The following is a 27,425-nucleotide window of genomic DNA, read 5'->3' on the forward strand; positions in this document are numbered from 1 at the left end:
TGCTACCTTTTAACCAGTTGGAACCAGAGCATTTTTGTCAAATATCTAAAGCCGAAACCTACACCATCGGTGGTACCGGCATAAATTTGCTCATCCCTATGTGCGTCGTAAACATAGTTTTCTAGAGTTAGTTTAGCAAAATCCAAAAGGAAAACACTTAACTAAATACAATGTAAAAATGTTGATTTGAAAATTGGAGCACGACCTGTTAATAATGTGTCACGGAGTATAATTTGTTTAAAAAATGTACACTATGTTTTGATAATTTAGATGATAGATAACTTGGGATTAAGGTATAACCTTCTAAACATGTAATAATACCTTAATCAGAAATAATCAAAATCAAATAACTTTTTTACCAATCGATTATGGTACCCTAGAAATGGACTATTTATTAGTTCTAGGAATGGAAATGGGTCGGGTTCGGGACGGGTAATACCATACCCCAAACCGATAAAAAAAAAAAGCGCTTCCCGAACCCGCCTCGAAAAGTGAATTGTGTTCCAATACTAACGAAGTCTAATTCTAAACTATTCAAAGGTTAAATTTAAATGGTTGCTTAATTTATATTTTTTTCAATATATTTTACTATACAAAAATTTCCATACATTTCTTACTTGATTCATCAACTGAGTATGTTATCTAGAAATGATGTAAGACACCATCAGTATTGATATTAACTATTTATTATCATAATCTCACGTAAATCATATCATAATTCTAACTTTGACATTATATAAAAGGGATTAGTTCCCTCGAATATAAGAAACTTTGAACGAATGTCTATAGTAGGAAATAACTAAAGCTGTGTGTATTGTATGTAAACAACTTTGAAATAATGTTTATTGTATGTAAGAATTTCGTTTCAACCAATTACAATATGACAAGTGGCACCTGTATATGGTTGTCACGTATGTTTTCTTACATACAATAAACATTTTTTCAAGTTGCTTACATACAATACACATAACTTTAGTTTTTTCCTACACATTCGGTCAAAGATAGTTACATTCCAAGAAACTAATCCCTATATAAAAATATAAATAACATATAAATATATCATATCGGGTCGGGTCGGGGCAGACATGTCCCACTTTCTGACCCTAACGGGTTCGGGTATCGAGTTTTCTCATCGGGTATCGGGTTTTCCTGTCGGGTCGGGTTTAAATTCAGTTCAATGACTCGTAAAATACATATTATGCTGGACTTAAGAACTTACTGCCCCAAACTAGATAATATGCTGGACTTTAAAAGAGCCTAATTAAGCTTAAATGATGCTGGACTTATGACGAACTTACTTTAGCCCATAGAGTAGTGAAACATTCTGGATGGTTCAGACTTGAGAGTCTGATCCACTGATAAGGGCGATTCGTAACTTATGCACGCGTCTTGATTATTCACCAATCCCTTTCCGGTCTTCCCCACCGCTTACTACTACTGCATTTCTCTTTTGGAAAAATAAAAATCCTTCGACCGGATAAAAACGAAAAATAATCAAAGTCGGCGATGATACGAAACAGTCTTCGAACGGCCATTCGTGGAGGCGCGTGGCGCGTGAGTCCACGATCATTTTCAACCGCTACATCAGCTGCTCGTACGTTCCTTCGTTCCCTTCACCTTTCTTTATTTATTTATATAAATATATCGTGGTTATGTAAAAATTTAGGCTTTCTATCATGATTTTGTATTTTAGGGTTTGAATTTCAAAACCCTTGACTTAATTAAACTAAAACTCTTAATTGAGTGAGTACTGATATAGGGTTTGTATATGTATACATATGTGTATGTATATGCTTTTTATAATAATTTTACATTTTACGGTTTCAATTTTGAAACCCATGAGTAAATTAATATAAAAAGCTGAATTGGATGGCAACTTATATAGGGTCTGTATATGCATATTATATGTATATGTGTATAGAACTACAGATACAGGTGTGACAGAATCCTTGAATTAGTTAATCTAAAAAGTTGTTGAGTTAAGATTGATTTGGGGTTTTCTATGTATATATGTGTATGTATCTATAGGTATGGCGGAACCTTATGAAGAGCCCGGAATCTCGATGAAAGGGGTGAAGATATCAGGGAGACCATTATATTTAGATATGCAAGCTACTTCTCCTGTTGATCCCAGGGTACTTGATGCTATGCTCCCGTATTTCGTTTCACAGTACGGGAACCCTCATTCACGTACCCATCTTTACGGGTGGGAATCCGATGAGGCGGTTGAAGTTGCACGAGGGCAAGTTGCGAATTTAATAAATGCGTCGCCTAAAGAAATTGTGTTTACGTCTGGTGCTACTGAGTGTAATAACATTTCAGTGAAAGGTGTGATGCACTTTTACAAGGATAAGAAGAAACATGTAATAACGACCCAGACGGAGCATAAGTGTGTTCTTGATTCTTGTCGGCATTTACAGCAAGAAGGGTATGATATAACATATCTTCCGGTTAAAAGTGATGGTTTGGTGGATGTGCAACAGTTGAGAGACAGTATTAGGAGTGATACAGGCCTTGTGTCGGTTATGGCAGTGAATAATGAGATTGGTGTTATTCAACCGATGGAGGAGATTGGTCAGATATGTAAGGAATTTAATGTTCCGTTTCACACTGATGCTGCACAGGCGTTAGGGAAGATTCCGATTGATGTGAATAAGTGGAATGTCAGTTTGATGTCGTTGAGTGGCCATAAGGTCTACGGGCCGAAGGGTGTTGGAGCTTTATATATGAGGAGACGCCCACGAATTAGAGTGGAACCGCAAATGAATGGTGGTGGGCAAGAAAGGGGGATTAGGAGTGGAACAGTGCCCACACCTTTGGTTGTTGGAATGGGTGCTGCATGTGAACTTGCGATGAAAGAGATGGAGTATGATGAGAAAAGGATTACAAAGTTGAAAGATAGGATGCTAAAAGGTATCAGGGATAGGCTTGATGGGGTGGTAGTTAATGGGAGTAGTGAGCATCGGTATGCTGGGAATCTGAATTTATCATTTGCATATGTTGAAGGAGAAAGCTTGTTGATGGGACTGAAGGAGGTGGCTGTATCAAGTGGCAGTGCATGTACTAGTGCTAGTTTGGAACCTTCTTATGTGCTGAGGGCATTGGGCGTGGACGAAGATATGGCTCATACTTCAATTAGGTTTGGGATTGGGAGGTTTACCACTGAAGAAGAGATAGATAAAGCCGTTGAGCTAACTGTTAACCAGGTTGTAAAGTTAAGGGAAATGAGCCCGCTTTATGAAATGGTGAAAGAGGGGATTGATATCAAAAGTATACAATGGTCTCAACACTAATATAAGTGAAGTATTTGGATCAGATGCTGGCTTATGCTTTGAGTTTTTACAAGGTATTGCCTTTTATATGTACTTTATTAAATATGTATATCCATATATGTGCCTCTGCTCTTAAATGTTGAAATTCGACAGAATCTGAACTTGGTAGTTACTTTTAAATGCTTGATCTTGATATGGATGTTAAAGTTGTGTTTTAGTTGTAAATTTTGGATTATGCCTTTAGTGTCCTGCTCTTATTGTTAGTTATTTTTTTTCTTTTTGTTTTTTTTTGTTTTTTTTTTTGATACCTAACTACGAGTCAATGGTATTGTAGTTCACTAGATTTTCCTTACCTTTAGTTAAAACTTAAAAGTAAAAGAAAATTTATCTCGTATGAATCCCTTTTATCAGCAGACTTAAACTTAAAAGTAAAAGAAAATTTATCTCGTATGAATCCCTTTTATCAGCAGACTGCGACTTGGTGACATTAGGAGCACAACATAACATAGTTGAACCATTAGAGACTAGTTTTTGTTTTGAGGGAGCTGTCGAAATTTCCCTGGTGTTGGTGCCTTATAATTTTTCTTGCTTTTTGGTGGCCTTTGATCGAAGACATGTCTTGACATAATATATGTATGTATTGAGCCAGATGTAATTACCGAGTATCAAGATGTAAAAGGTTATCTTGTTGATCTAGACTGGCTTGTAAATAGGTGTCCCTATTTGTCAACTTATGATGAAGTGATTAAATGATAGTCTGATATGAGCTAATGTTTAAGCATCTAATAAGGCGTTGTTTGCTTTCAGTGATGTTAATAATGTTAAGTGATTCTTTTCAGGACCTGACGCCTCTTTGAAGTAAAGGAAACACCACTAGCCCGGATCGATTTTGTCAAGGAATTTAGTTAAATTTTGCAGTTGCCAAAGAGTGATATAATCATTTACAGTATACTCTTAAAGTGTATGTCTTCACTCGACGTCTGTAATATATGTCAGTTATTTTATTTTGATTTGTACACTATCGGTGAATCACAAACACTTGACATTGCTTCTTTATCCATGTAGCTATAAAAACAATAATTCTTATGTTTTTTCACAGTTCATAATTTCATGCTGTGTAACAATTTTAGCACCCTTTTTAAGAAATTCTGGCCAGGGCTTTTAAGAGTAGTTATTATTTTGTTTACCTATGAAGTAGTTAGACGCTTCACAAGTTCTAATGTAAGGTCCGACAAGTCATCATATTCTTTCATGGTAAGAGATCACAAGACAATATGTTAGGGTTAAGAATCATAAAAGAAGATACCCTTGGTGTGTAAAAACTTATGAATTTTCTTTTAGTATTCTCAATGCAGATATACTACTTCCCAGATTTATGAATAGTTAGTGTTAAACTTGTTTGGCATACAAGTTGTACGAAATTAGAAATAGGGTGAATATTATCTAGATATTTACAAACGAAGGATTAGGGGGTTTCACGTGTGGTTAAAGACTTGGTGGGTTCACTGGCTCAGCCTGTTAATGATGACTTAATGAGTGTGGTTCGAATCATATGCGATTTTTAATTTGTTTGAATTGTAGTTCGTCATAGGTATCTATGACTGGGCCTCCATGGGTTTACATGTTTTCCGTAAATGGGCCAAAATACAACACCAGCATGTCTTACAGCTTTCACCACACATTCACAATTACATTTGCTAGTTTTTATCTTACTTTCAATTAAAATAAGCTTTAATATGAAAAAAAAATATGAGGTTTTTAAGAAAACCTTGTGTTACTAATACTGTACCACAAGTGATTATCGCTTGGTTAATTATCAAATGTAAGTTTCACTTTATCTAATTCATAAGCTAATGATTTAAATTTATAGATTTAAAAAATCACCCTGAAATACATAAAATAGTTTTGCTATTTAGATAGAAAGAAAATATAGGGAGCATATATATAGAGATATTCGTCCTTCCAAGTCACAACTACTTGATGGATACATCATCAAACATAGTACTAGTACTTGCTAGAGTAGAGCTAGACCTTTAAATATTGGTATATCAAGTGTGAAGTTGGATGGATAGGGTCCCGTTTTCCCATCAATTTTCTAATACAATCTCACTCAAAAAGTTTATCCATCCATATATAACAGGAAATAAATGAAGTTAGGTGTAATATCATATAGCACCAGCTCCCTTCAATACCATTATATATAATGCCCATATACATAATTGGTTAAATTTATTGTTTACCAAATGGACTGAGTAGTTGTTTGGTTTGATAAATACTAGTAGTATTAAACAAATTTTTTCTTGAAAACAAAAAAATCTTTTTATAAAACTACACTTATCATTTTTCAAACCTAGTATTTCTCATTAGGGAAATCTCTTGACAGATATATAAGAATATATATAAATAGCTTTTATCTTTTGATCTTGTCTTATAATTTCGAATCAGTTTTTTCTTTTTTAAGAACTACTATGATTTTATTAAAAATGTGCTTCGCGCCTAAGCAAACACAAGTACAAAAATACTTACAGTACAAAGGAAGGACTCATTGCCCAAACCGGCTATGAAAAACTAAATTTCCTATTGAGATTCATTTGGTGATATGTAGTCACACATCGTCCGTATCCATATTGAGATTCATTTTCTTCCCCACTAACGACCGTTGCCTCTCTCCTCGTGTCGTAAGATCACGCCACAAACGAATAGGACTTTCTTTTTTCTTCCCACACTTTCAGCTGCTCGATATCGAATACATTCTAATTCTAATATAAGATATGTTAAAGGTCGTTTTCATCGAGACTCGTCCGACGATACATGCATAAAAGGGGGGTTAGTAGGACCTTCTATTTTCCCTCTTTTGCTTTATACCCAACTTTCTTTTGCTTTTCGCAAATTCTTCCCCATTACTTTCTGACTCCTGTTCCAATATCGCCATTCAACGTTTATTTATTTACCAAACTGCACTCTTATATCCTATCTATAATACTACCATCGCTATTTTATCCCATTATATATTTTAGTTTTTCAGAAAACAACTATATACATAAATGCACATATAGACCATAACACATAACATTTTATACGTTTTATACGTATTTTGTAGGTGATGCGCCTAAGTCGAGGAGTAAACGTATAAAATGTTCTGTGTTTTATTTTTAAGTTTTTTATTTATATCGTTCTTTAAGATAATCACTCAACTATTACGCATATGATATTGATAGGTGCTGTCAAAAGTGTTTATATTTATAAGCACTATCGTTTCCTCAATAAACAACACTATAGGAAGATATATTATTTTGACTATGTTTCAAAAGGCAAAACTTTACAATTTCCCTTTCCCCACTAAACAATGTCATGTGATGAATTATTGTTTTGATGATGTTTTAATACACAACAACAACAAAATCCAATCTCTAAGCGGGGTATGGGAGGTGAGCTGTAGACAGTCTTATCTCTACTCATTGGTAGAGAGACTGCTTCTATAAGGAACTCCGGTCAGAAGAAGTAGAAGGAAAATGTTTTTAATGATCTTTTAAAAGGCAACTATATATACTAGTGTAGTGGTGACATATAAGATGTTGAAACGATTAATGGTAATGGGAATTTTGCTGATATGACACTTCATTTGGTTACCATTGTCACAACTATAGTCGAAAACATGATTTTTAACCTGTGACTCAATTTGTATGAGTTAAGACATTTTTATATATTACATGAAATTGTAACATTGTATATGGGAGAAGTGAAGGTGGGGTGGTCTCACACCTAACTTGGGTGAAATACCCCTCACATCTTATTTTTTATTTTATAAAAATCAGGGGGCCCATCATTTATTCATTAATATTAAAATATTAATATGTGAGAGTTTGTTTCACCCAACTTAGGTGTGTGACAACCCCACACTCACTTTTCTCATTGTATATATGTGTTGTCTTTTAAAAATAAGTTATAAGTTGATTATTCTAATACATTTACCAAAATATTATATATTTGATAATTTTGAGTCATTAATTTCCAGTTTATCTTCAAATTCATACTAAAAGGATCAAAAATACATATATGACATAAAAGAAAATTTAACCATATATATAATATATAATATATAACAATGGTATCAAATTCAACAATCATAAATCTGCGACTCACAATGACTTGGTCCAAGTTCACATCGTGACTTGTTAGAGTCAAGAGTAAAAAGGGTTCATCTAACAAATCGCCTCAATTTTTTATATAAATCGACTCGACTTGTAAATGTCGATTTATGACTTGTAAATGATCACAATCATATCAGATGAAAATTGTATTGTATATTTATATGAGAAAAGTGAGTATGAGGCTGTTATTCACCAAACTTGGATAAAAAATCTTTCACATACTAATATTTTAATATTTTAAATAAATGTTTAGACCCCATGATTTTTATGGTTTAAAAAAAGGTATATGAATAGTTTTTCACCAACATAGGTGTCTGACATCATCGTATTCCCTTCCCTTATTTATATACCGTTTAAATTGGAAAGAAAGAAAGAAAGGGCACTAATGGGAACTTCATGTGATTCTTTTCTTTAATTTTTAGGTCTCCAAACATCAAACTTTATAAAAGTTTACTATACATGTTTTTTCTCAGGACAAAAATCAGTATATTAATAGCTACTTAAAAACTATAATAAATGCATTAAATTTTGTACCTCACACGCTACATAAATTAAATTATTAAACACATTTGGGCGTGTATATATCATTGCTATTACTGTTATTTCTCTACAAAATAAATTTCCTTAAAATTTAATTGCTTTTATTTTCCTTCATGCTATTTTGGTTCCCACTCCAAAACAGAGTTTTGACCGTTGCGCTCTCTCTGTCTCTCTCACTCATCTCTCTCTCTCTCTCTCTCTCATTCATTCATACACACCACCAAGTGTGTGTTTTTGGTGTTTGTGTGTGTTTTTTTGGACCCCCTCTGTTTCTTATCTATATTCTAGAATCTTAAAATTTATTTTTTATATTATTGTTTTACACCAAGAAGTGTGTATTTGTGTGTGTTTTTGAAGCTAGTAACACATAAAGCACAATTTTTTCTCATTCCCATCATTAATTAAGAAATACCCAGGTGAGTATCATTCACTAACTGCATGTTTAATTACTCCTATTTTTCTTGAACTATTATTTTACTATATTTTAAAGCATGAAACTTTATAGCTTATTTCATGTTTCTTTATTATATGTATAATAAATAAGTGCTTGTTGCTTGTTTCTTTATAACCATTTCTTGATTTTGGTAATAAAGTTTCAATCTTGAATATTTATTATGTTTATTAAATGTAGGATTGACCTATATATGTATTTGATGGTTTTGTATCTCTATATTTCTTAGAGCTTTAATGGTAATTTTTGTTTTTTATAGTTTAATATATCTGTGATTCTTATTGCTTGAAAAACTGATAATCAAGAGTCATTTAATCTTTAAAATGTTTATGTTAGAACTTAAAATAGAATGCTAAAAAATAATTATATGAAAAATATTCAACTTTTTTTTGACATTAATCATCTTTACAAAATGGGTATTTTCATTATATTATTTCTTTATGTTTTACACATTTTTCCCCAATTCAATAGTTCAATATTATATTTTTTATTTTCTGGCAAAATATGACTGTTAAAGGTTTTTTAGCAGAAGCTTTAGTCAAGAAGAAGCTATGATTACTAAGATTTTTTTCATTTTATTTTTTGGAGTTTCCCAATGTTCTAATAATTCTCTTTTTCTTTCCTATTAATGCTTTAACAAAAGCTAATTAATTATACGTATTTTAAGAAATACTTTTTACCATTGGATTATTTGTTTTGTATTTTTTTTTCACCCATGTGATGAATTCTGCAAGGCTGCAGCTTGTACCTCAATTAAACTTTATCTTTTGTTTCTTTGTCCCAAAAAAGATGATTTCTGTACTTTCTTCTAATTTTTAGTTTGATATTGTTCTAAGTTAATTTTTTTCATTAGTAAGTTCTTTTGTTATCATTTTTAGACGTTTTTCCGGTGTCTTTCAACTTACATTGAGCTTAATGTAGAGCCTTAGAATAAGTTATATTGTTCTGCTATGTCTTCCTGACTTTCATGAATTTCCAAAATCATTTCTACAGTTTGACTTTGGAAGTCAAATTTGTATTTGCAAAATCTACAATTAAATGTATTAGTCTTGCGTTTTTTTAGCATAATTTTTTTCAGCACATAACTATAGGCTTGTATGTTTGATACACTAATCAAGATTTCTTCTTACAAAACATCTTCCCACCGAAATTCCAAACGTTAAAATCACTTGTTTTACTTTGAAAAAGGTCAAATCTCCTGTGCACTTCATTATTTATTTGACTTATTTTTTGAATTGAAACAGGCCTGAATATCCCATATGAATCTGGTAAAACCCCCTGATTCGAAATATAAAAACTCGTGAAATCAAGAAATGGGATGTTCTTCATCAAAGTTGGATGATGAAGAAGCTGTACAACTCTGTAAAGATCGAAAAAACTTTATCAAGAAAGCTGTCGAACAACGAACCAAATTCGCTTCTGGTCATAAAGCTTATCTTCAATCACTTAGAAGAGTTTCTGCTGCCCTTAAAGATTACGTAGAAGGTGATGAACCCCGTGAATTCTCATTAGACTCCTTTGCTACACCACCATTTCCAACAAACAAAAAAACTGCACCAAGATTCATCACCATTTCACCAAATTCATTCACCATTGAACAGCCAAGAGTTAACTATCTTAGATCAGGTGGAAACCCGTCAGTTTTTGTAGAAGAAAGGCTACCCGAGTCACCGGAAATAGCAAGAGTCGAGTCATATAACCAGTCACCCGCTTACCAATATGCAGCTGATAGTTTCTTTGGTATGCAATCACAATCACCACCTTCGTCCATTTTTAGTTACAGTAGACCAAATTTACCGCCACCTTCACCTCAAAGATCATCACCGTGGGATTTCTTATGGAATCCATTTGCGTCTTTGGATTATTCCGGGTATTCCACAAGAAACAGTATTCATCAAAGTGTTTTTGATGAGCAACAAGTTAGAGAAGAAGAAGGCATTCCAGAGCTTGAGGAAGAAACCGAACATGAGTTTGAAATAGATCATAACCATATTCATAGAGTGAACAGGAGATCAAACATTCATGTGAATCATGATCATAGAGATGAAGTAACAGTTGAAGATGTTGATGATGATGATGACGATGATGATGAGTTTGAAACGGATAGTGGGGAGGAAACTGACTCTGAACATGAACTAGAAACGCCACCCTTGGTGAGTAAAACTCAAAATCTCGAGGTTTCAAAGGCGGAGAGTTCGGGGAAGGTTGTGAATAATGGGAAGGGAGATGCCGTTGCAAATCATGAAAGGAGCAAAAGCGAAGGAACACCAGGGTTCACGGTTTATGTGAACCGTAGACCAACAAGCATGTCAGAAGTTATTAAAGATCTTGAAGCTCAGTTCATGATCATTTCTGATTCAGCAAAAGAGCTTTCGGTTATGTTAGAGGCTAATCGGGCTCAGTACGCTTCAACGTCACACGAACTCACAGGTTAGCGTGATAGATACTAAAGTTGCAGTTTCGAACTAATTATTTCAGGCTTGGCAAACGGGTTGGCAGGATAACTTGTCAGAAAGGATAATTTATCTGGGAAAGAACGCGTTCGCCAGCGCACATTTTGTTATGATATTTAAATTTTGTAAAATAAATTATGTTTCAAGTATTACGGAAAACCCTATATCATATAAATCATGACCTAGAATAAGTAATGAATTTTCTTTGGTTTTGTAACACTTACCCGTTTGACCTGTCTGGCCCATTTTACATGTTTCCTTTCAACTTTACCCACTTTGACCTGTTAGCGATAAGAGAACACAATTGACCCATATATAAAAGGGGCAAAATAGTCCCATGTACATTACTCTTTAATAAGCGGATTCAGCTTATATACTATTTTTAACCGGTAAGTGGGTAAGCAATTTTAAACTAAAGGGTCAAATGTCGTTTTTTTTTGTTTTTTGAATGGCACCCCACTGAAAGTTTAAGGCACAAAACATCCTAAATCTTTTTATTAACACATAGATGATCATTGAAAAGTCCTTTGTAATGATATTTTGGCTTGCTGGTTAGTTATAAAAAGTGTTCGTGTGTCTAACACATCCGACCCACCCATACGAAATAGTTACCCAATTTGACCAATCACTCACACTGCCTGGCCCGTCCCTTATACCACCTTTAAGAGATATTCACTCTATCAAACAATTTGTAATTACACATTTACACCTCTTATAGAGAGAAAATTGATGCATCTTAAAATTTTATTACAGGTATGCAAAATGCTACTTTTATACAGGATGTTTTTCTGAAGCTAAAAAGTCTATCCAATGTTCTGATTGAAATAATGAAACTGGACTGGAGTGACTATAATATACATCAAAGACTACATAATACATACAACTCATAAATCTTTTAGGAAGTTCAAAATGGAATCAACATCACTGATTTCGTGTTTCTTTGGTTCTTATTCACACCCAACAGCTATGAAGATCTTGAATCCAATGGCATTATTGCGGTCTGCATCGTCTTCTCGCTCAAACTCATCAAGATTCTTGATGAATTCTTCTGGCAGTTCAAAAGAAGATGGTTATGTTAGCAGCAGTGATTTATCTGACGATTCGTGTATCTTTCACAACAGTCATCAATCGACTCTTGACAAACTATATGCTTGGGAGAAAAAACTGTACCAGGAAGTTAAGGTATATATCGTCTGCCTTTCTGTAAATCATCCATGGGTATTATTGTCGTTTAGCCAGTAATGGCAGCTTCTTTTGTCTAACTTCACAGGCTGGTGAACGAATTCGTATAGCGTATGACAAAAAATGTGCTCAACTTAGGAACCATGATGCTAAAGGTGATGATCATTCATCCCTTGATAAAACAAGAAATGCCATTAGAGATTTGCATACACAGATTAAGGTTTCAATACACTCGGTTGAAGCTGTATCAAAAAGGATTGAAACTTTAAGGGATCAAGAACTGCAGCCACAGCTTCTCGAATTGATCCAAGGGTAATGTTATCATTTCATTACTTCATAGTTCATTTCAGTATTACATAATAACTTTTCTTTTTTTTTTTTTGGTGAAAACTGGGAATATATTATTATGAATTGACAAAGATGCCATTTTTTTGATGATACATGAACCAGTTTATCAAGAATGTGGAAGGTAATGGCCGAGTGTCATCAAACTCAGAAACGAACACTAGATGAAGCCAAGATTTTACTAGCGGGGACACCTTCCAAACCCAAAAAGTACACACAGGGTCACCCTAGTGAGCCACACCGGCTAGCCCGCTCTGCTACCAATCTTGAATTCGAATTACAAAATTGGAAAGTTAGTTTCGAGTCGTGGGTCACTTCTCAAAAAGCCTACATTCACGCGATTACTGGCTGGCTACTAAGGTGCATTGGGTCAAACTCCAATAACACCACAAAATTCCCATTCTCACCTCGAAGGTCTAGTGGTGCCCCACCAATATTTGGGCTGTGCATCCAATGGGCTAGACTACTTGACTCAATCAGTGAGGTCCCTGTGCTAGACGGGCTAGACTTTTTTGCAGCAGGGGTTGGTTCTTTATATGTACAGCAGCTAAAAGAAGGAGGTGGTGGTAGTTCAGGCCTTGGATCGTCAAAGCGGTATGGTAGCAGCTCCGGGATGGAGATGGTGGAGAGCGGGCGTCAAGATGAGGAGGAAACTGTGGAGAAAATGGCTGAAGTCGCCATTAGAGTGTTGTGTGCTGGAATGTCAGTTGCTGTTAGTTCATTAACAGAATTTGCTCTATCTTCTGCTCAAGGATATGCTGATTTGATCAAGCAGTGGGAGAGTGCCACGTATCCAGAAAGTAGTAATGGGTCCAAGGTGTAATTTCTGGGGATTTTTGTGTTTGTATTTGCTTTTGGGGTAGTTAGTTTTGTTAGGTGTAATTAGTTAAAGAATATTATATTCTTTTGTGTCTTATATAAGATCCATTTGGATGGAGATTAGTAGCTAGAATTAGTTGTGGGAAAAGAGTAGTTGTAACTTTTAGACTAACAAAGTAACAAACCATAAAGCACGGAATATCTTGCAAAAATGGACAAGATAATATTAATTTGAACTATTAGGGATGTCTTCTCCCCTTTTCATTCTTTTATTATTATTTTTTTTTCCCTTTTTTTGTATTCTTACAAGTAAAGACTACCTAGTTGAACACTAGCTGAAATATTAGTCTGATGCAGTTATGAAACTGCAAAATTAGATAGAGACTATACAAAAAAAAAGGAATGAAAGAGATGAATTAATGATACGATTGAAATTTGAAGCAAGCGAACAATAAATCAAAATATAACATTTTTTTCTTGAAATAACAAGGTTTGATTTAAGAATGAAATTAAATCCTATTAAGTATGTTTAAAAAGTTCAGAATAATTATGTCTACTCACTCCAAGTCTACAAACACATGAGCTGGTCAATCTTGTTAGGCTTCCCTGTTAAGGAACTTATGTCCTCGGATTAATGTATTATTTGCGGCTTGATCAATATCAAACAACAGGAGGCTTCACAACTCAGAACCGAGATGTTCTCTCATAAGCTAAAATATAAATGATCGTCACTGGAATCTACAAGCCTTGAATTAGGTACAATTGGGCCTAACAAGGCTTAGGAACTTTTATCAAACAATGACAATCGAGTTTAAAACCATTACAATATGAGAACCAATCAGTCAAAAAGTCCTAATATAACATAAGCCTCTTTATACTCTAATGTCTAATCTCTTAACACTTATACAACTTCCTTCCCCACTTTGGGGGAAAACATATCTTGACAGGCTTCTGAAATGGAGAACCATTTCTTTGGACTGGGTAACCGTCCGTTAAGAGTTAATCCCAAAATGATTCGTGGCCTAAACAATGATTCTCTTGTTGATTCGACTTGATGCTAACCACAGTCTATACCCACTCTTCAACGTGACCTAGACACATGTTTACAGATGTTGTACACAAATGCAGTTTTCATGACACCAGTTGTATGGTAGACTGGTAGTTGACACATTTTGCTATCTACGGAAGTGAATATTAACAAAAGCAGGCTGCAAAAACAGAGTCTGCTGAACTGAAAGAGCAAGGGGCAAAACTGGATGAAAAAGAAATGAAGATATCCTCTTCGTCCTGCAATCTGTAATGCCAGCTTCGGGTCCTGATAAGCCAATAAAATATTTAAGATTATTATTATTATCATCGATCAATATCTTCCTGCATTAAACAGGCAAGAGAAAGATCGATTTTCAATCTGTTACAAAGTCTATTGTTGTGCTCATTCAATATACCTGGCTTAATTTTGAACTTAAGGGTATGTGGAGGCCTTCGTAAGATAAACTTGATTGGATGGTCAGTCGACTGTCTATGACGATCAGCTGCAGAAATAAGCTGCAAACAGATATATACATATAACAGCTTTTATATAGAGCCTAAGTTATGCCATAATGTAAGTGCTCAAAAAAGGAAACTTAAGTCGATAATGGAATGTTTAAAATGGCACACTTATGAAGTCATAACTTGTATAGAAGACTAACCTTTTCATCAAATCTAAATAGAGACTGATCAAAATAGGGTGAAGGACTCTGAGACTGACAATTAAATGGCAAAGAGGCCATCACTTTCTTAACAAACTGCATGTATAAAGTGACAATAAAAGGTCATGCAATGAAGCTTCAAAGGACCTTGAAACCGTGCCCTTTAACTTATGAGATCAGAACTGAACATTTTTCAATTAAACATTTGATACTGATATTGTTCCAAAGAAAAAACCAACAATTAGCTGCTGTCAAAAGTCAGAGTGCGCATTTTTTTTTGAATTCCATAGTGACTTGGCTTTGGGGTGGTTTCTCCGTGGACAATGCCACCTTAAATCGTTTTTTATGGAAAGGGTAAATAGTGTAATATCAAGAAACTGAGAAAGTAGGATGAAGAAACATAAAACAGAGATCTTACCAAAGAAAAGCTTGTAGCTTTATTTTTACTGCTTCTCAATTGCTCGAGAGCATGAATGTTATTTGAGTGAGAGGATATAAAATTCATATATGGGGTATTTTTGGACGGTACATGGAAATGATCACAAAACTGTTCAAACAACATATAGAGCTCATCCGAGGACATCTGCAAGATATTTCGAGGTAAAATTGATTTGGTAAGCAGAGAAAATATTATAACTTCCCTTATACAAACTTTAAGAACTAAGAAACTCCACGTACTAATGTAAATACATATACCTGATAAAAGGCAATAATTTCTGTTGATTCCATGTTATATACAGCAAAAAATGCAGGGTGGTTATCAGCATTTCGGGACACCTGTATCACGTGGACAACAAATGACAGAGCATGTGTTTGATATTATGAAGCACAAGTATTTCATACGCACCAAGTGTAGTTACTTGTAATATGAAAACATGTGATGTCTATTAGTCTATACATTCTCTCTCTATACAATTACGATCTCTTATAGTAAAAAGACAACAAATGGTAAGAATAGGAATGCTTACTGCTCCATCAACACTTCCAAACTTGATTAGTAAGTGATGCCGGTCCAGAAATTGCACCTACCCAAAAGAAGAGAACAACATTTTCATCACTTTTTGGGAACAGAACACAGAAAGTATTAGAGAAGTCAAAGCCTACCTTCCATATAATCAAGTCAACATAATCTTGAAAGTGAAAATAAAACTTCTTCTTAAGGGATTGAATTCTCTGAATAAACAAATGATTAGATCATTAAGCAGAGAAACCACATGTGACAAACATGACATATAAAATGCACAAACATGTATATACTCAGAAATTAATGGGGTGTTTGGTTGTACGTTTTTAAAGTGATTATATGACATGGTACTAATCAGAACCAAAAATTCAAAATAAATATTCATAACAAAACCAGCAGTATCAGAGGTATATGGATGTGTTTCTATTGTTTCGAGTTGTAATAGTCAGATACCTACATGTTAGAGTGTCAATCAGACTATTAAGCAACTTTAATAGATAATACGATCAAAAACTGTTTTATTCTAGAAGTGCAGACATTTTGTTAGATAGTGTGAAAGTCTTCCAAAATTAGATACAAAGAAATAGGTAAATAACCTATTTACCAGTTTCATTGCAGCTGGTTTATTACCTGAATATCCAAAATGAATGTTCAACTTTTATAATAAAGAATCAGTTCAAAAGGACAGATCCAAACACCCGGCAACAAAAAGTTTGATAGTTGATGACCAACCATAGTTTCATCTGTTTCTTCATTACGTATCCCCCGGACTATAAAAGAAAGCAATCTTTGCTTTATACCACTCAGGAAAGGGTTTTCTTGAGCTGGCGGTTCAAGATTTGGGGCATTCATAGCATGATTCATGGGCATGTGTTGTGATTGACTTTTGTCAATATTTGAAATGGTCTGCAACATAAACCAAGTTATGTAAATTCAAAATGTTTCTCCAAAACCAAAACAACTGCAGAAGATGACTGCAGGCCATATAAATCACTCTAGCATAAATGGATTTGATCATATTATATGTGCACTTTTTTGTTGAAGCTAATAGAGTTGAGGTTTTGGTGGATATAGAGCACAAAAAAGTTAACACACGACCAGATGTTTTCTACACGTTCACAGTCAATACCAACCTCATGTTTTGTAGCATTTGATATACGTAAAGCACTCAAGCAAGATTACATTACACATCATGGTCATCGTTAATTAATGTGTTTATTTTCATCTCTTCCATTAGAAAAGAAAAATACTCCGTGTCATATAAAAGTCGCAAGATCCATTTTGAGGCCGTGCATCGAGTGTAACATTTTTATGTCGGCATATTGCAAGTTAAACTCATTAATCTTTATATTTACAAAATATTTATTGAGCATATTCCACTTGTCAATTGTCATTGCGAGAGATAGGATACAGCAGAAAGCAAAGAGTCTCCTTGCATAGTCAAATCGAAAGGTACTGAGGTCATATGACTACAGCCTCTACAGTTTGCAAAATGATCAGGTTGAGTAAAGGGTCAAAATGGGTAGTTTTTGGTACTGGTCACAGGTCTGGTGGGGTTGACCACTTGACCCAATATACTTTTGGTGTAAATTTTTTAGTGTTTTGCCCATACCTAGTTTGTCAAATATGGTTACAAATATAATCCATTGTATTAATAATCTAATGTAATATATAACATTAAATCTACACTATTGCTGATTTTCCACCCGTTTCAACCTTTTAAACTAAACATTTTTTCTATTTTATCAGGCTGACAAGTTAGAGATAAAATTTAACACGAATCGGCATTCGAAATGAAATGCCCCATCATCACCAAAGACAACTCGAATACACCATGTGCCTAGTCCCTAACTCTCAAAAAATGGAAAATGATTCAACTTTTGATACTACAGAAGTACAGCTACAAACCCACAAACTTTGGTAATCAGATCTGAAAAGTTTATGTATGTTTGTCTTGCTTGTAAAGTAAGACCTCAAGTTATAGACCATACAAGGCTAGAAAAAGTGAAGCAGATACACTAGAAAACTTAATAAGCCAAGTAAATACCTTTAAAGATTTTTCAAATGCATGAATATTCTCTATGGGGCATATGTTAAAATTGCTTTTACTCTATCACAAAAAAGTATTTAATGGAAAAAGTCTCTGTGACGTTAGAAAGGTAACAGTTTAACACTTGAAAAACTTGGATCATGCTTGATTTCCATAAGTCAAATGGCTTGAGCTCAAGGATATTACTAGAAAGAAAATGTGTTTGATGAGTCAAAAAAGGGGTTTAAGGTCATCTAAAGAGTATTGAAAAGCATAAAAAAAAAAAAAAAAAAAAAAAACCCTTCCATTTCATTTTATTATAAAACTTAGAACTTTTTTTTAACTTACTAAACAGGTTTTTCATAATCATGCTTTAGCACATTATATATCATTAGAATGAGTTTAAAATCATATATGAAGAAGTGTTTGCAGATCAACAAAGAAACCATAACTTTAGTACTTGCCTGGGCACTGGAATTAATAAAAAGTTCATCATCTTCATGACAAAATTCCCCGATTGCCCTTACATCAACAAGACTGCCAGAATCCCTAATCTGAAGTATGTGAATATGCTGATAACGAAGAGAGACTATTGCGAGTAAATCTTCAAATAAAAAAACACCCATGCTATGTGCTAAATTGATGTAATCATTGCAAAAAACCCTAGCATCAAGGATAGCTCCATCCTCCAATCTAAAACATTTCAACAAAAAACAGACCCTTGTTAAATGCTAAAAATTCCAAACAAACTTCACTACATTAAATCATATGAAGAGGTGGTGTTTTTGTTTTGACACGATTATAAAGTTGGCAAATTTGACCCCTTTGTTTATGAATGATCGCTTTGGGTTCCTAATAATCTCGAATAGGTCAAATGGATCAATTAATAAAAGTTCAATAGCAGAACGTGTTAGACGGAACACTAGTTGTCCACATTCTATCTTAATGAATAGAACCTCCAAAATCGGTTTAGTGGACGAGTTAGGTACTTAGATTACTGTTATGTATATTATTTTTTTTCTAATCATAAGTAGTACCTATATATTTCTTTAGAGTGTGGTAAAAAAAAGTGTTGGCCTATCAACACAGCCAGATCCACCCCTTTTTGGCTCAGACAGAACAATGATCCATCATTTCAACTTGAACCTGTTTTGACTGATTACCCAACCCACTCATTTTACTACCTCTAGTAAAACTTATATTGGAATGATAAACTTTGCAAGAGTTAGAGATTATAGGCCAATAGTGACAAGAAAGATGGTTACTTTGACAGTTACATTTACATTATTGATCCAGAATTCAGGCATTCTCAAAATCTGTAGTTCGCTTTCTGCAAAAATATTTCTGCTGGGATTGCATTGTATCTCAAATGGGTCAAACTAAAACGAAGATGGTCCAACAGGTTGAACAGGTCAAAAGGTTCATAATTAACCAAAACTTATTTTATTAATGCATATAATCACATAAATCATTTGATTTGAAAACTTATATTATTATTATTATTATTATTATTATTATTATTATTATTATTATTATTATTATTATTATTATTATTATTATTGAAATAAATAATGTATTTGTAACTCATTCCTTATTAACCCAACCTGAGCTGACCTTCTTTAACCAGAACCTGTTGACCAGATCCATGTTTGCCACCTCTCTAACACAAGGTGTAAACAAGAGTTGAGACCATACCTCAGAAGATGAAATGTTATTTTTTCAATGGAGGGAACACCCTGAATAGCGCCTCCAGTAGCAGGGGCATCATAGATTTGTGCAGTTGACGTTGCAAAGAGTCCAAATTGGTTAGTCTCCACATAAAGGAAGAAGTCTTTACATATGAGCTCACTTGCAGTAGCAAGAGGCACAGAGTACAATTGAGTGAAGAAACTTTCAAACTTCTTTGCTTTTACTGGAAGATCTTGAGTTTCACAATCTTCTTGTTTGCAAGAAAACGATAACCACGTCGGTCTGTAGACAATCAAATCCTGATGATTTCTACTGAAGCTTATTAAGTACTTTCCATCTTCTGTGAACTTCCGGAACGAATGGTCAGGACATTCAACATCATATATTGTGGATCCTGGAACTATATTTTCATAAAACCTTCTGGCTCGGTGAACCTGAAAATACCATTTAATAAGCATACAACTACGAGTAATAAAATACAACTTCTCTAGATTTTGTGACAAACTATAAGTGTTCTCCAAGATAACTTCATTAAAAGAGACTACCTAAATCCATAAAGTCAAATATGCACATATGATACTGATGCAGTTTCGCACGCAATCAAATGGCTCAAGGCTAAAAGATTAATCAAAGACCAATAAAACCTTCATGGTTTATTATTTTCACTCAAAACTGATTAAACTAAAATACTTGAAACCGTATATATAGAAGCTCCAAACCACAAGTTAGGCATGAAACTTGGGTAGCAATTCAAAGCCTTAAGTTACGCAAGCAACTTAACTGAAGATAGACACAAACCAAATCAATCCTAAATATAGATAAAAAGTTGATAGATAAAACAATTTCTAGCTTGCCATCCAAGTCGGACCTGACTGCATCAGATACACTCCTCGAATATGTAATTCCTTTTTCCACTTGGTTTTTTCAACAAATGCTGTAATAAGCTGTATGTATAGGAGGAGACATACAGGTCCAACCAATTGATCATAAATCAATCGGTACCCACACCCACAAAACACATGGACCCTAAGAGTGACTTTATCAAGATCACAGGTCTCAAGTTTAAAACCGGCCTCCTGCGCCAGAAGAGTTGCCCGAAGTCGTCCTTGCGGGGTGGGAAATAGCTGATGCCAAGATGGCAATGGTTTTCATTTCGGAAAGGCAACGGTTTTCATTTCCGAGTCTCGTACTAATAAACGCAATTTGTAAATATACCTCAAAAAAAGGGAAAAAATTATGGCTTTATCAAATTTGTAAACAGTATACATCTTGTCTCTTGATATAAAACCTACTACTACTTATCTAATGAAACTTAACAGAATCCTTAGTGTTAAAAAAAAAAAAAATCTTATGATAATGATAATTAGTAAGGATTTTGCTACGGACAGCTAAACATATATAAAGCATAAAGCATATATATAATGAGTATATAATACATATACGTATTAAAAAAGAAAAAAAGGAAAAAACATACAGTGGTACCAGGAGCAGGAGTGTGAATCTGACGCTCAAATAACCTTGCAGTTATATTGTTGCTTCTAAACATAATATCCACCCCCAACTCTCTTTCTATATCTATCTATATCTATATCTTTTATTCAACAAAAATCTAACAAATTTTTTACTGTATTTCTTTTCATTACCTCCCCAGCTTTGCTAAAAATTTATTGTTGTTATTGTTACTATTTATCGACTTTACAGAACAAAACATTTTTTTTAAAGAATTGATAAGTGATTTTTGCAGCAAACTTGGAAGAGCCTCTACATTTACATACATACATACATAAAACCCCCTTTAAATGTTGTTTAGAAAAAAGAGAAAAAAAGGATTGATCGGATAATAATAATAATAATAATAATAATAATAATAATAAAAATAAAGGTATGGAAATGGGCTGCCCGCATCTCTCTATGCCTACGTGTCTTTATGATCCGCCACGTAAGTTAACCACTTATTTGAGTATCATTAAAAAAAGCCTCAAATGCCATCACAAAAGATTGATCGTTGGACTAGTGGTTGTCTGACCACGAGTGCACACCACTTGACCAGTTGGGCTAACTTGGTCAGCTTGTGGTGATGGCACTCGTGGTTGACATCATGACTCATGAGTGAAAGACGATAATGAAAGACGACAATAAGTATTTCTTTTTTACAGGTAAAAATATATGTATATATATTGACAAGGCTCTTGCAACTGCAAGCAGCCATAATAATACAGTCCAATAATTACACTATATTAAAATTCCTCCAATCCTCCCAACTAAGGGACTTATTTTTTGTTCTGTTCCTGTACCAAAGAAAACCAAACGACTTAATGTCTTGAACAATCTTCACAAGGCAAGCCTCCTTATTGTTATATTTTTTGTTGTTTCTAGCTTTCCAAATGCACCAGCAAGTTTAAGTAATGGTTGATTACGTTTGGTTTAAATAAACAATTTATATTACGAGAATCAAACCAAACCTAAATTCATACTAAACCCATTAACGAACCCAATATGCAGACCAAACACGCCTTAAAAGTGTTTGATTGATAGCCTTGATGTTACAATTTGGGAATCGTATACCCACAAAAGATGGTGGGTTTCAAAATTTATTCTCATTTCCACTTTAATTGCGATTCCGTGCTTGAAATCAAACACCCCATATAGTCAATACTCAATAGTTACCAAAAAATAAATGTAAATAACAACACAAAACCCATAATGTTCTTGTCATGTTTATGACATTTCATTTGTATAAAAGGCTACAGTTTGGTCCCGGGAAAAATTTTTAAAAAAAACAACTACATAAAGTTTGGATATATTTCAATGGAAAGTGGAAAAAAATGAAACTTTCTTCTTGGCTAATAAACGACTCCATCTGGAGGGGCTTCTTCAGGAATCTGCAAACAAAAAACATGAATCCAGTTATATAATGTCTATATTACAGCATGCTATTATTCTTTATCTATAGCTTCACATTAACTTCAATAAATTACCTCTCCCGCTCTCCATTTGTCTTTTAACCATATACTGTAGTCATTATTACTACTTGCACTTGGAAGGTCTTGCCTGTATACAAGTCGGAGCACAGTGAACCCAAAATGTAAGGGATTTCGGAATGCAAAGAAAAATCATCTCTAATAATACATGCCGTAGAGAATAGTGTTTGGCTGTGTTCGACGTTGTAACAGTTAGAAATTTATATTCTGATTATTTGTTCAAACAATTAGAACATGACCAAAAACGATATTTTTGTAAGAAAGGAAGACGTTTTTGTAAAATGTTGGGATATCACTTTTGTAGCAGTGTGTATTCAAAAGAAATTATTAAGATTCAAGATCGCAATAGTAGATAATCAGTTTAAAACAGCACATCCAAACACCAAGTAGTTGGCCATCTTAGAAATGCTACATACGTAACACTTGACATGTGTAAAATAAACTTACGTAGCAGAAGGATTTTGTGAAGTTGCAGCGACAGGGAACGGGTTGGTGAAGCTACTTGTCGAGGCGGGGAAGGAGCTAACAAATGACTGTTTAGAGGGTTGACCGCTCAGTTGACCTACAAGTAACCAGACAAAAGATTGATATATATATAAAAAATAAAAAATAAAAACATAAAATTGATAAATGTGGGTAGTAATATGGATGTGTTGGGAGAGTTGTTGAGTCACCAGTCAAAATAGATATGGTTGGGGTTGGCTCCATACGGACCACACTGATTGCCCAAAAATTTGGACGCTTTATTAATAACCAGAGTATGAAATATTGTAGTATTAATGCAAAGAACTTATCTACAATAGTTAACCAGATAAAGTTGGATAAGAAGTTGTACTCGTCAAAAATACACTTTGAGCGACTTTTGGCCAATTTCACCATTTCGTTGGCCTATTTGACCCCTTAGAGTATAGACCAGTTCAGATATAAGTGTGTTGAAATTGCCAACTCTATATATTGCATAAGAGGAAAAACTTCAAAAACCACACCTGGAATTCCAAAAGCAAAGCTGTTCTGGGATGGAGTTGAAATATGAGTAGGAGCTTGGAACTGACTTACTGGCCCAGAAGCATTATTTGGAGCATCCGGACTAGAAGGTATCCACAAAAACATAATGTAATAAAGTAAGGGTCAGGATAGCTTGCTAAAAAAAAGAATGAAAACCAGATAGAAAGAAATACTTGCCTCATTTGAAAACTTGTATTGAAGTTTGTATTCAATTGACTGAAACTTGTAACTGGAGTTGGGCCTCTATTTTGAATTGTTTGAGAGAATACATTTGTATTAGCTCCAGAATTGAAGTTTGTACCCACTTGGCTGAAACCCGGAGCCGAAGAAGGGACATTAGTTCCGGAAAAGGCATTCTGGGTAGTAAGGGTTGAATTTTGTGGAGATGGATAGGGATTACAAAGTAAATTTTCAAATTCAATCAACTTGGAATTAAGTAAGCTCCTCTCTCTCTCCACCTGTATACATGTGAATTCTATTAGTTGCTAAATTTGAGAACAAGATGATATATGGCATGGAAACAGATAATTAAACTTATTATAGTAGAGAGTAAAGACTAGAGCTAAATTTGACTACCATGATCTTTAAAGGCAATAAATGGGCGGTTGGGTAACCAATAAAACAAACTCGGGTCAAAGCGGGTCATTGTTAGTGCAGGTAGAAACTGAGAGGGTTGGGGTAAACCCAAACTTGAACATACGGAGCCACTGGGTTGTAAAAAATTTGGTTGACCCTGAACACTATTTTGTCCTTTCCTTAACTGTGGTTACAAAAACTGTATCATTACGACCATGATCATCAAAACTAGAAAAAAGATGCAGAAGGTCGTATGCATCAAAAAGACACACTGGGTAGCTCTTTCGCCCGTTTGACCCATTAATAAGTAAATGGGTCAAATTTGCTATCTCTAATCTTAGAAGAAAAGGGATGCAGAAAATAGAACGATTGTGTGGTTCTTAATAAACTTACAATCGACTGCATGCTCGTCCCACGTTTAACTTCATCATATACAACAGCTCGTAATTCTTCATAGCTAATATCTCCAACAATGTCACAAGGGCCACTAAAAACAAAATAAAAAGTTCCAGGTTACATTATTGCATTCCTCTGTAGAAAAGAAATTTGAAGAACAATGACATGCATTCCTGAAACTTGCAAACAGCCAGATTGAAATCATGTGTTTCCTCTATGCCCAATATATTACATGGATATGTACTGTTTTCATATTAACTTCCATTAACGATCTCACATATCAAATTTTGTATCATCTTATGGAAAAGGAATACCATGCCTATTTGCTGTACATAAAGATAACTTTCATTTGTACCTAGCTCATACAAAACTGATTATTTGATCTAAACAAGATCATTTTGTCCAAACATTAAGAATTGATTCTTGCGATTTCAAATCATAGTAATCAGATACTCAGTTTCAAAACAGCGATCAAAGCTGACAAGGTTGTAAGGGCTACACATATACAAAAACATAACTTCATAAACTTCATCAATGATAATACATGAGCCCAAAGCACTATACCTCACCCATTGACCTCCAAATTATCTTAGACCATGACATGGGATGAATGTCAAACATAAGCTCAGTGCACCAGTGTCAAAGACTGTTTTTGTTGACCTAGAATTTTGTTGATCTCTCTACATATTTAATTGAGTTTCATCTGAATACCCAACAGCAACTAGCTTTGGCAAAAATACTTGTTGGTGTTTTTATAACAAAGTGAATAGATTATCATGACATTTTGATTTAACCATGGCATTAGACTAGAATTCACATTAACTTTGATACAGAAGATGAGGAACATCATACTTTCTAGAGTGACCGTAACATGTAAGTTTCCAAACTGGTTTCTCGTTTAGATCTTCAGCAATTTGGCGCTTGCAGGACTCTGAATCTGTGCACCTTCATAACATCAAAACCTGACTCGGTCAGTAACCACAACAGACATAGAATGAAAGAAAGGCATAAAAACGGTTGAGTGGATTCTTACACGTGGTTAAGCGCCGAAGACTGCTTATCCTCTTTTTGTGAGGCTGGAGCATTTGTTGGGCCAAATCGACTCCACTTATTTTCACCAGGCTGATCAACAAAACATATTAGAAAGTCATCAACAAGAAGAAAAATCTGAAACAAACGAGATGAAAACTGACAACGTAGATAAACATAACTACACAAATATAAAAGTTAGCAGAGTGAACCTTGAACTGATTAGAGTTAAATGCGGTTTGGCTATTATTCTTAACACCGAACCCAAACGGATTGGGTTTTTGAGGTTGAGAACTATTAGTGCTTTGTGTACCAAGTCCAAAAGGGTTTGGCTTTGCTTGCTGTTGTTGACTAGCATGAAGAAATCTGCAACGTTCACCATATTGACAGCTATACAAAAAGATAAAACAATGTAAATAAATCGAACTGTTACACCAATAAATGAACAATCAACACAATCCGAGCAATGTAGTCATATTATATTTACTAAACAAAACTTGACCACAAAAGCAAACACTCTACATAACTCCAGTTTAAGAATCGGAACATAAACATGTTTGTTCACTTTGCACTATAAACACCCAAAACACACAATCAAACTTCCCTCAACGAAACGAACTAAACAGAATTCGGTTTAGAAATTCAAAAACCATAAACATAACTGTTTAAGTTCTATAAATGCAATCTCAAACACCCTCAAATATATAGATAAACCCAAAATGTTCAACACCATCAAAAAAAATACAAACTTTTAACAAGATATTATATATAACAATAATATCATGCATAGAGACAGAATTGATGCTAATTTATCTTAGTCAAACATTTATTATAAACAAACAAATAAAAAATCCATTTTTTAATAAAACCCTAAATAAGAATGTGGGCAAGTTTATAACAAGAAAAATAATATTGGGCTATTAAAAAGTTTAGATTTTTAACATGGGTTTTAATTTTTTATAGGAAAAAAAAAAAGTTAAAACCCTAAACAAGGATAAAACAATGAGAAATAAATGGAAGAAGATGAGCTTACTAGCCACGCTGGAAGTTCCGGCAAAGTTCTTTCCGGGGATGCATGTTTATATGTATATCATATATGTACGTATATGTATATTTTCAAGCGTCCCTATGTTTTCTTTTTCTTTCTGATTCTGATTCTGATGCTATGTATATATGTATGATCTGACTGCCGTCCATAGCCGCGTAGCCGGTGACCGAGTTGCGTAATACGGTGGAGTATTATTTTACCTCCCAAAGTAACGATTTTAGTACAGTTGGTTAACAAAAATTTTTTAACTATTATCCTTCTATTATTGTAAGTTTAGACCTTATGCAAAAAGCAAATGGTAGTTTTAAATACCGGTATTTTTGTCGTACCGGTCGAGTACCCGGTACCGGTATACCGGCCGATACGTATCAATACGGTAATTTAATTTTTGTATTTTTATTTTTATAAAAATCCTACAAAATTTATTATAATTTAACAAAAATAGTCAAAATCCAAGTACAATCCACTAAAAATAATACCAAATAGGTATTTTATAACAAAATATAAGTTTTAAACTTTACAAATAACAAAACATAATATTAAAGTATCAAAAAATAGTTTTAAAAAAAATTCAAAATACCGGTATTACCATATCCGGTAATACCGGAAAATACCGGAAATACCGGCCGGTATTGAATAGTGAAAATATCGGGATAGTTGTACCGGAGTACCACCCGGTATCCGGTATTCCGAGTAATACCGACCAGTATGTACCGGTATTTAAAACACTGGTATCAAACTTAAACCTAGTGGTCCGGGTATCTTCAAAATCCATTATGTGGGTCTCGGGGATTAGTTTACCCA

General features: G+C 34.1%; 4 protein-coding genes across 5 annotated transcripts; 2 read left to right on the forward strand and 2 right to left on the reverse strand.

Moving 5' to 3' along the window:
* The first annotated feature begins 1,402 nt into the window (after nt 1–1,402).
* LOC122596440 (cysteine desulfurase, mitochondrial) lies at nt 1,403–4,375 on the forward strand. The gene is made up of 3 exons (XM_043769017.1): nt 1,403–1,594; nt 2,029–3,346; nt 4,112–4,375. The coding sequence occupies exons 1-2, from the start codon at nt 1,507–1,509 to the stop codon at nt 3,291–3,293; spliced, it is 1,353 nt and encodes a 450-aa protein (XP_043624952.1). The 5' UTR covers nt 1,403–1,506; the 3' UTR covers nt 3,294–3,346; nt 4,112–4,375.
* A 3,834-nt stretch (nt 4,376–8,209) lies between these two features.
* LOC122596602 (protein ALTERED PHOSPHATE STARVATION RESPONSE 1-like) lies at nt 8,210–13,331 on the forward strand. The gene is made up of 5 exons (XM_043769214.1): nt 8,210–8,379; nt 9,659–10,844; nt 11,832–12,049; nt 12,138–12,361; nt 12,500–13,331. Exons 2-5 carry the CDS (start codon nt 9,728–9,730, stop codon nt 13,215–13,217), a joined length of 2,277 nt encoding a protein of 758 aa, XP_043625149.1. The 5' UTR covers nt 8,210–8,379; nt 9,659–9,727; the 3' UTR covers nt 13,218–13,331.
* Nucleotides 13,332–13,889: 558 nt separating this feature from the next.
* On the reverse strand, nt 13,890–21,392 carry LOC122595513 (light-mediated development protein DET1). 2 transcript variants are annotated; one of them, XM_043767882.1, is made up of 11 exons: nt 21,061–21,391; nt 19,593–20,020; nt 18,362–18,590; nt 16,601–16,774; nt 16,009–16,077; nt 15,873–15,929; nt 15,601–15,681; nt 15,323–15,487; nt 14,905–15,000; nt 14,659–14,758; nt 13,890–14,528 (listed from the first exon to the last, which is right to left on the reverse strand). In XM_043767882.1, the coding sequence occupies exons 1-11, from the start codon at nt 21,130–21,132 to the stop codon at nt 14,389–14,391; spliced, it is 1,611 nt and encodes a 536-aa protein (XP_043623817.1). In that variant the 5' UTR covers nt 21,133–21,391; the 3' UTR covers nt 13,890–14,388. The 2 variants fall into 2 exon arrangements, with proteins under 2 accessions (XP_043623817.1, XP_043623818.1); XM_043767883.1 differs by lacking the exon at nt 14,905–15,000 and having other exon boundaries at nt 21,061–21,392.
* An 857-nt stretch (nt 21,393–22,249) lies between these two features.
* On the reverse strand, nt 22,250–26,831 carry LOC122596554 (zinc finger CCCH domain-containing protein 16-like). The gene is made up of 10 exons (XM_043769158.1): nt 26,607–26,831; nt 25,786–25,963; nt 25,578–25,666; nt 25,397–25,489; nt 24,542–24,635; nt 23,750–24,030; nt 23,554–23,654; nt 23,015–23,129; nt 22,565–22,637; nt 22,250–22,468 (listed from the first exon to the last, which is right to left on the reverse strand). The coding sequence occupies exons 1-10, from the start codon at nt 26,648–26,650 to the stop codon at nt 22,430–22,432; spliced, it is 1,107 nt and encodes a 368-aa protein (XP_043625093.1). The 5' UTR covers nt 26,651–26,831; the 3' UTR covers nt 22,250–22,429.
* Between the last annotated feature and the right edge of the window lie 594 nt (nt 26,832–27,425).

The sequence above is a fragment of the Erigeron canadensis genome, chromosome 4 (genome assembly GCF_010389155.1).
Source record: "Erigeron canadensis isolate Cc75 chromosome 4, C_canadensis_v1, whole genome shotgun sequence".
Taxonomy (NCBI): Eukaryota; Viridiplantae; Streptophyta; class Magnoliopsida; order Asterales; family Asteraceae; genus Erigeron; species Erigeron canadensis.

What these genes read in the sequence shown, in the direction of transcription:
- LOC122596440 (XM_043769017.1), top strand. Translation starts at nt 1,507, where the DNA reads ATGATACGAAACAGTCTTCGAACGGCCATTCGTGGAGGCGCGTGGCGC. An exon ending in AACCGCTACATCAGCTGCTC is followed by an intron (nt 1,595 to 2,028) that starts GTACGTTCCTTC and finishes ATGTATCTATAG; the next exon opens with GTATGGCGGAACCTTATGAA.
- LOC122596602 (XM_043769214.1), top strand. Translation starts at nt 9,728, where the DNA reads ATGGGATGTTCTTCATCAAAGTTGGATGATGAAGAAGCTGTACAACTC. An exon ending in AACTGTACCAGGAAGTTAAG is followed by an intron (nt 12,050 to 12,137) that starts GTATATATCGTC and finishes CTAACTTCACAG; the next exon opens with GCTGGTGAACGAATTCGTAT. An exon ending in CTTCTCGAATTGATCCAAGG is followed by an intron (nt 12,362 to 12,499) that starts GTAATGTTATCA and finishes TACATGAACCAG; the next exon opens with TTTATCAAGAATGTGGAAGG.
- LOC122595513 (XM_043767882.1), bottom strand. Translation starts at nt 21,132, where the DNA reads ATGTTTAGAAGCAACAATATAACTGCAAGGTTATTTGAGCGTCAGATT. An exon ending in ATAACATTTCATCTTCTGAG is followed by an intron (nt 18,591 to 19,592) that starts GTATGGTCTCAA and finishes GAAATGTTTTAG; the next exon opens with ATTGGAGGATGGAGCTATCC. An exon ending in TAAGTTCAAAATTAAGCCAG is followed by an intron (nt 14,529 to 14,658) that starts GTATATTGAATG and finishes TTGGCTTATCAG; the next exon opens with GACCCGAAGCTGGCATTACA.
- LOC122596554 (XM_043769158.1), bottom strand. Translation starts at nt 26,650, where the DNA reads ATGCATCCCCGGAAAGAACTTTGCCGGAACTTCCAGCGTGGCTA. An exon ending in CGGAACTTCCAGCGTGGCTA is followed by an intron (nt 25,964 to 26,606) that starts GTAAGCTCATCT and finishes CTTTTTGTATAG; the next exon opens with CTGTCAATATGGTGAACGTT. An exon ending in TTAACTCTAATCAGTTCAAG is followed by an intron (nt 25,667 to 25,785) that starts GTTCACTCTGCT and finishes TTTGTTGATCAG; the next exon opens with CCTGGTGAAAATAAGTGGAG.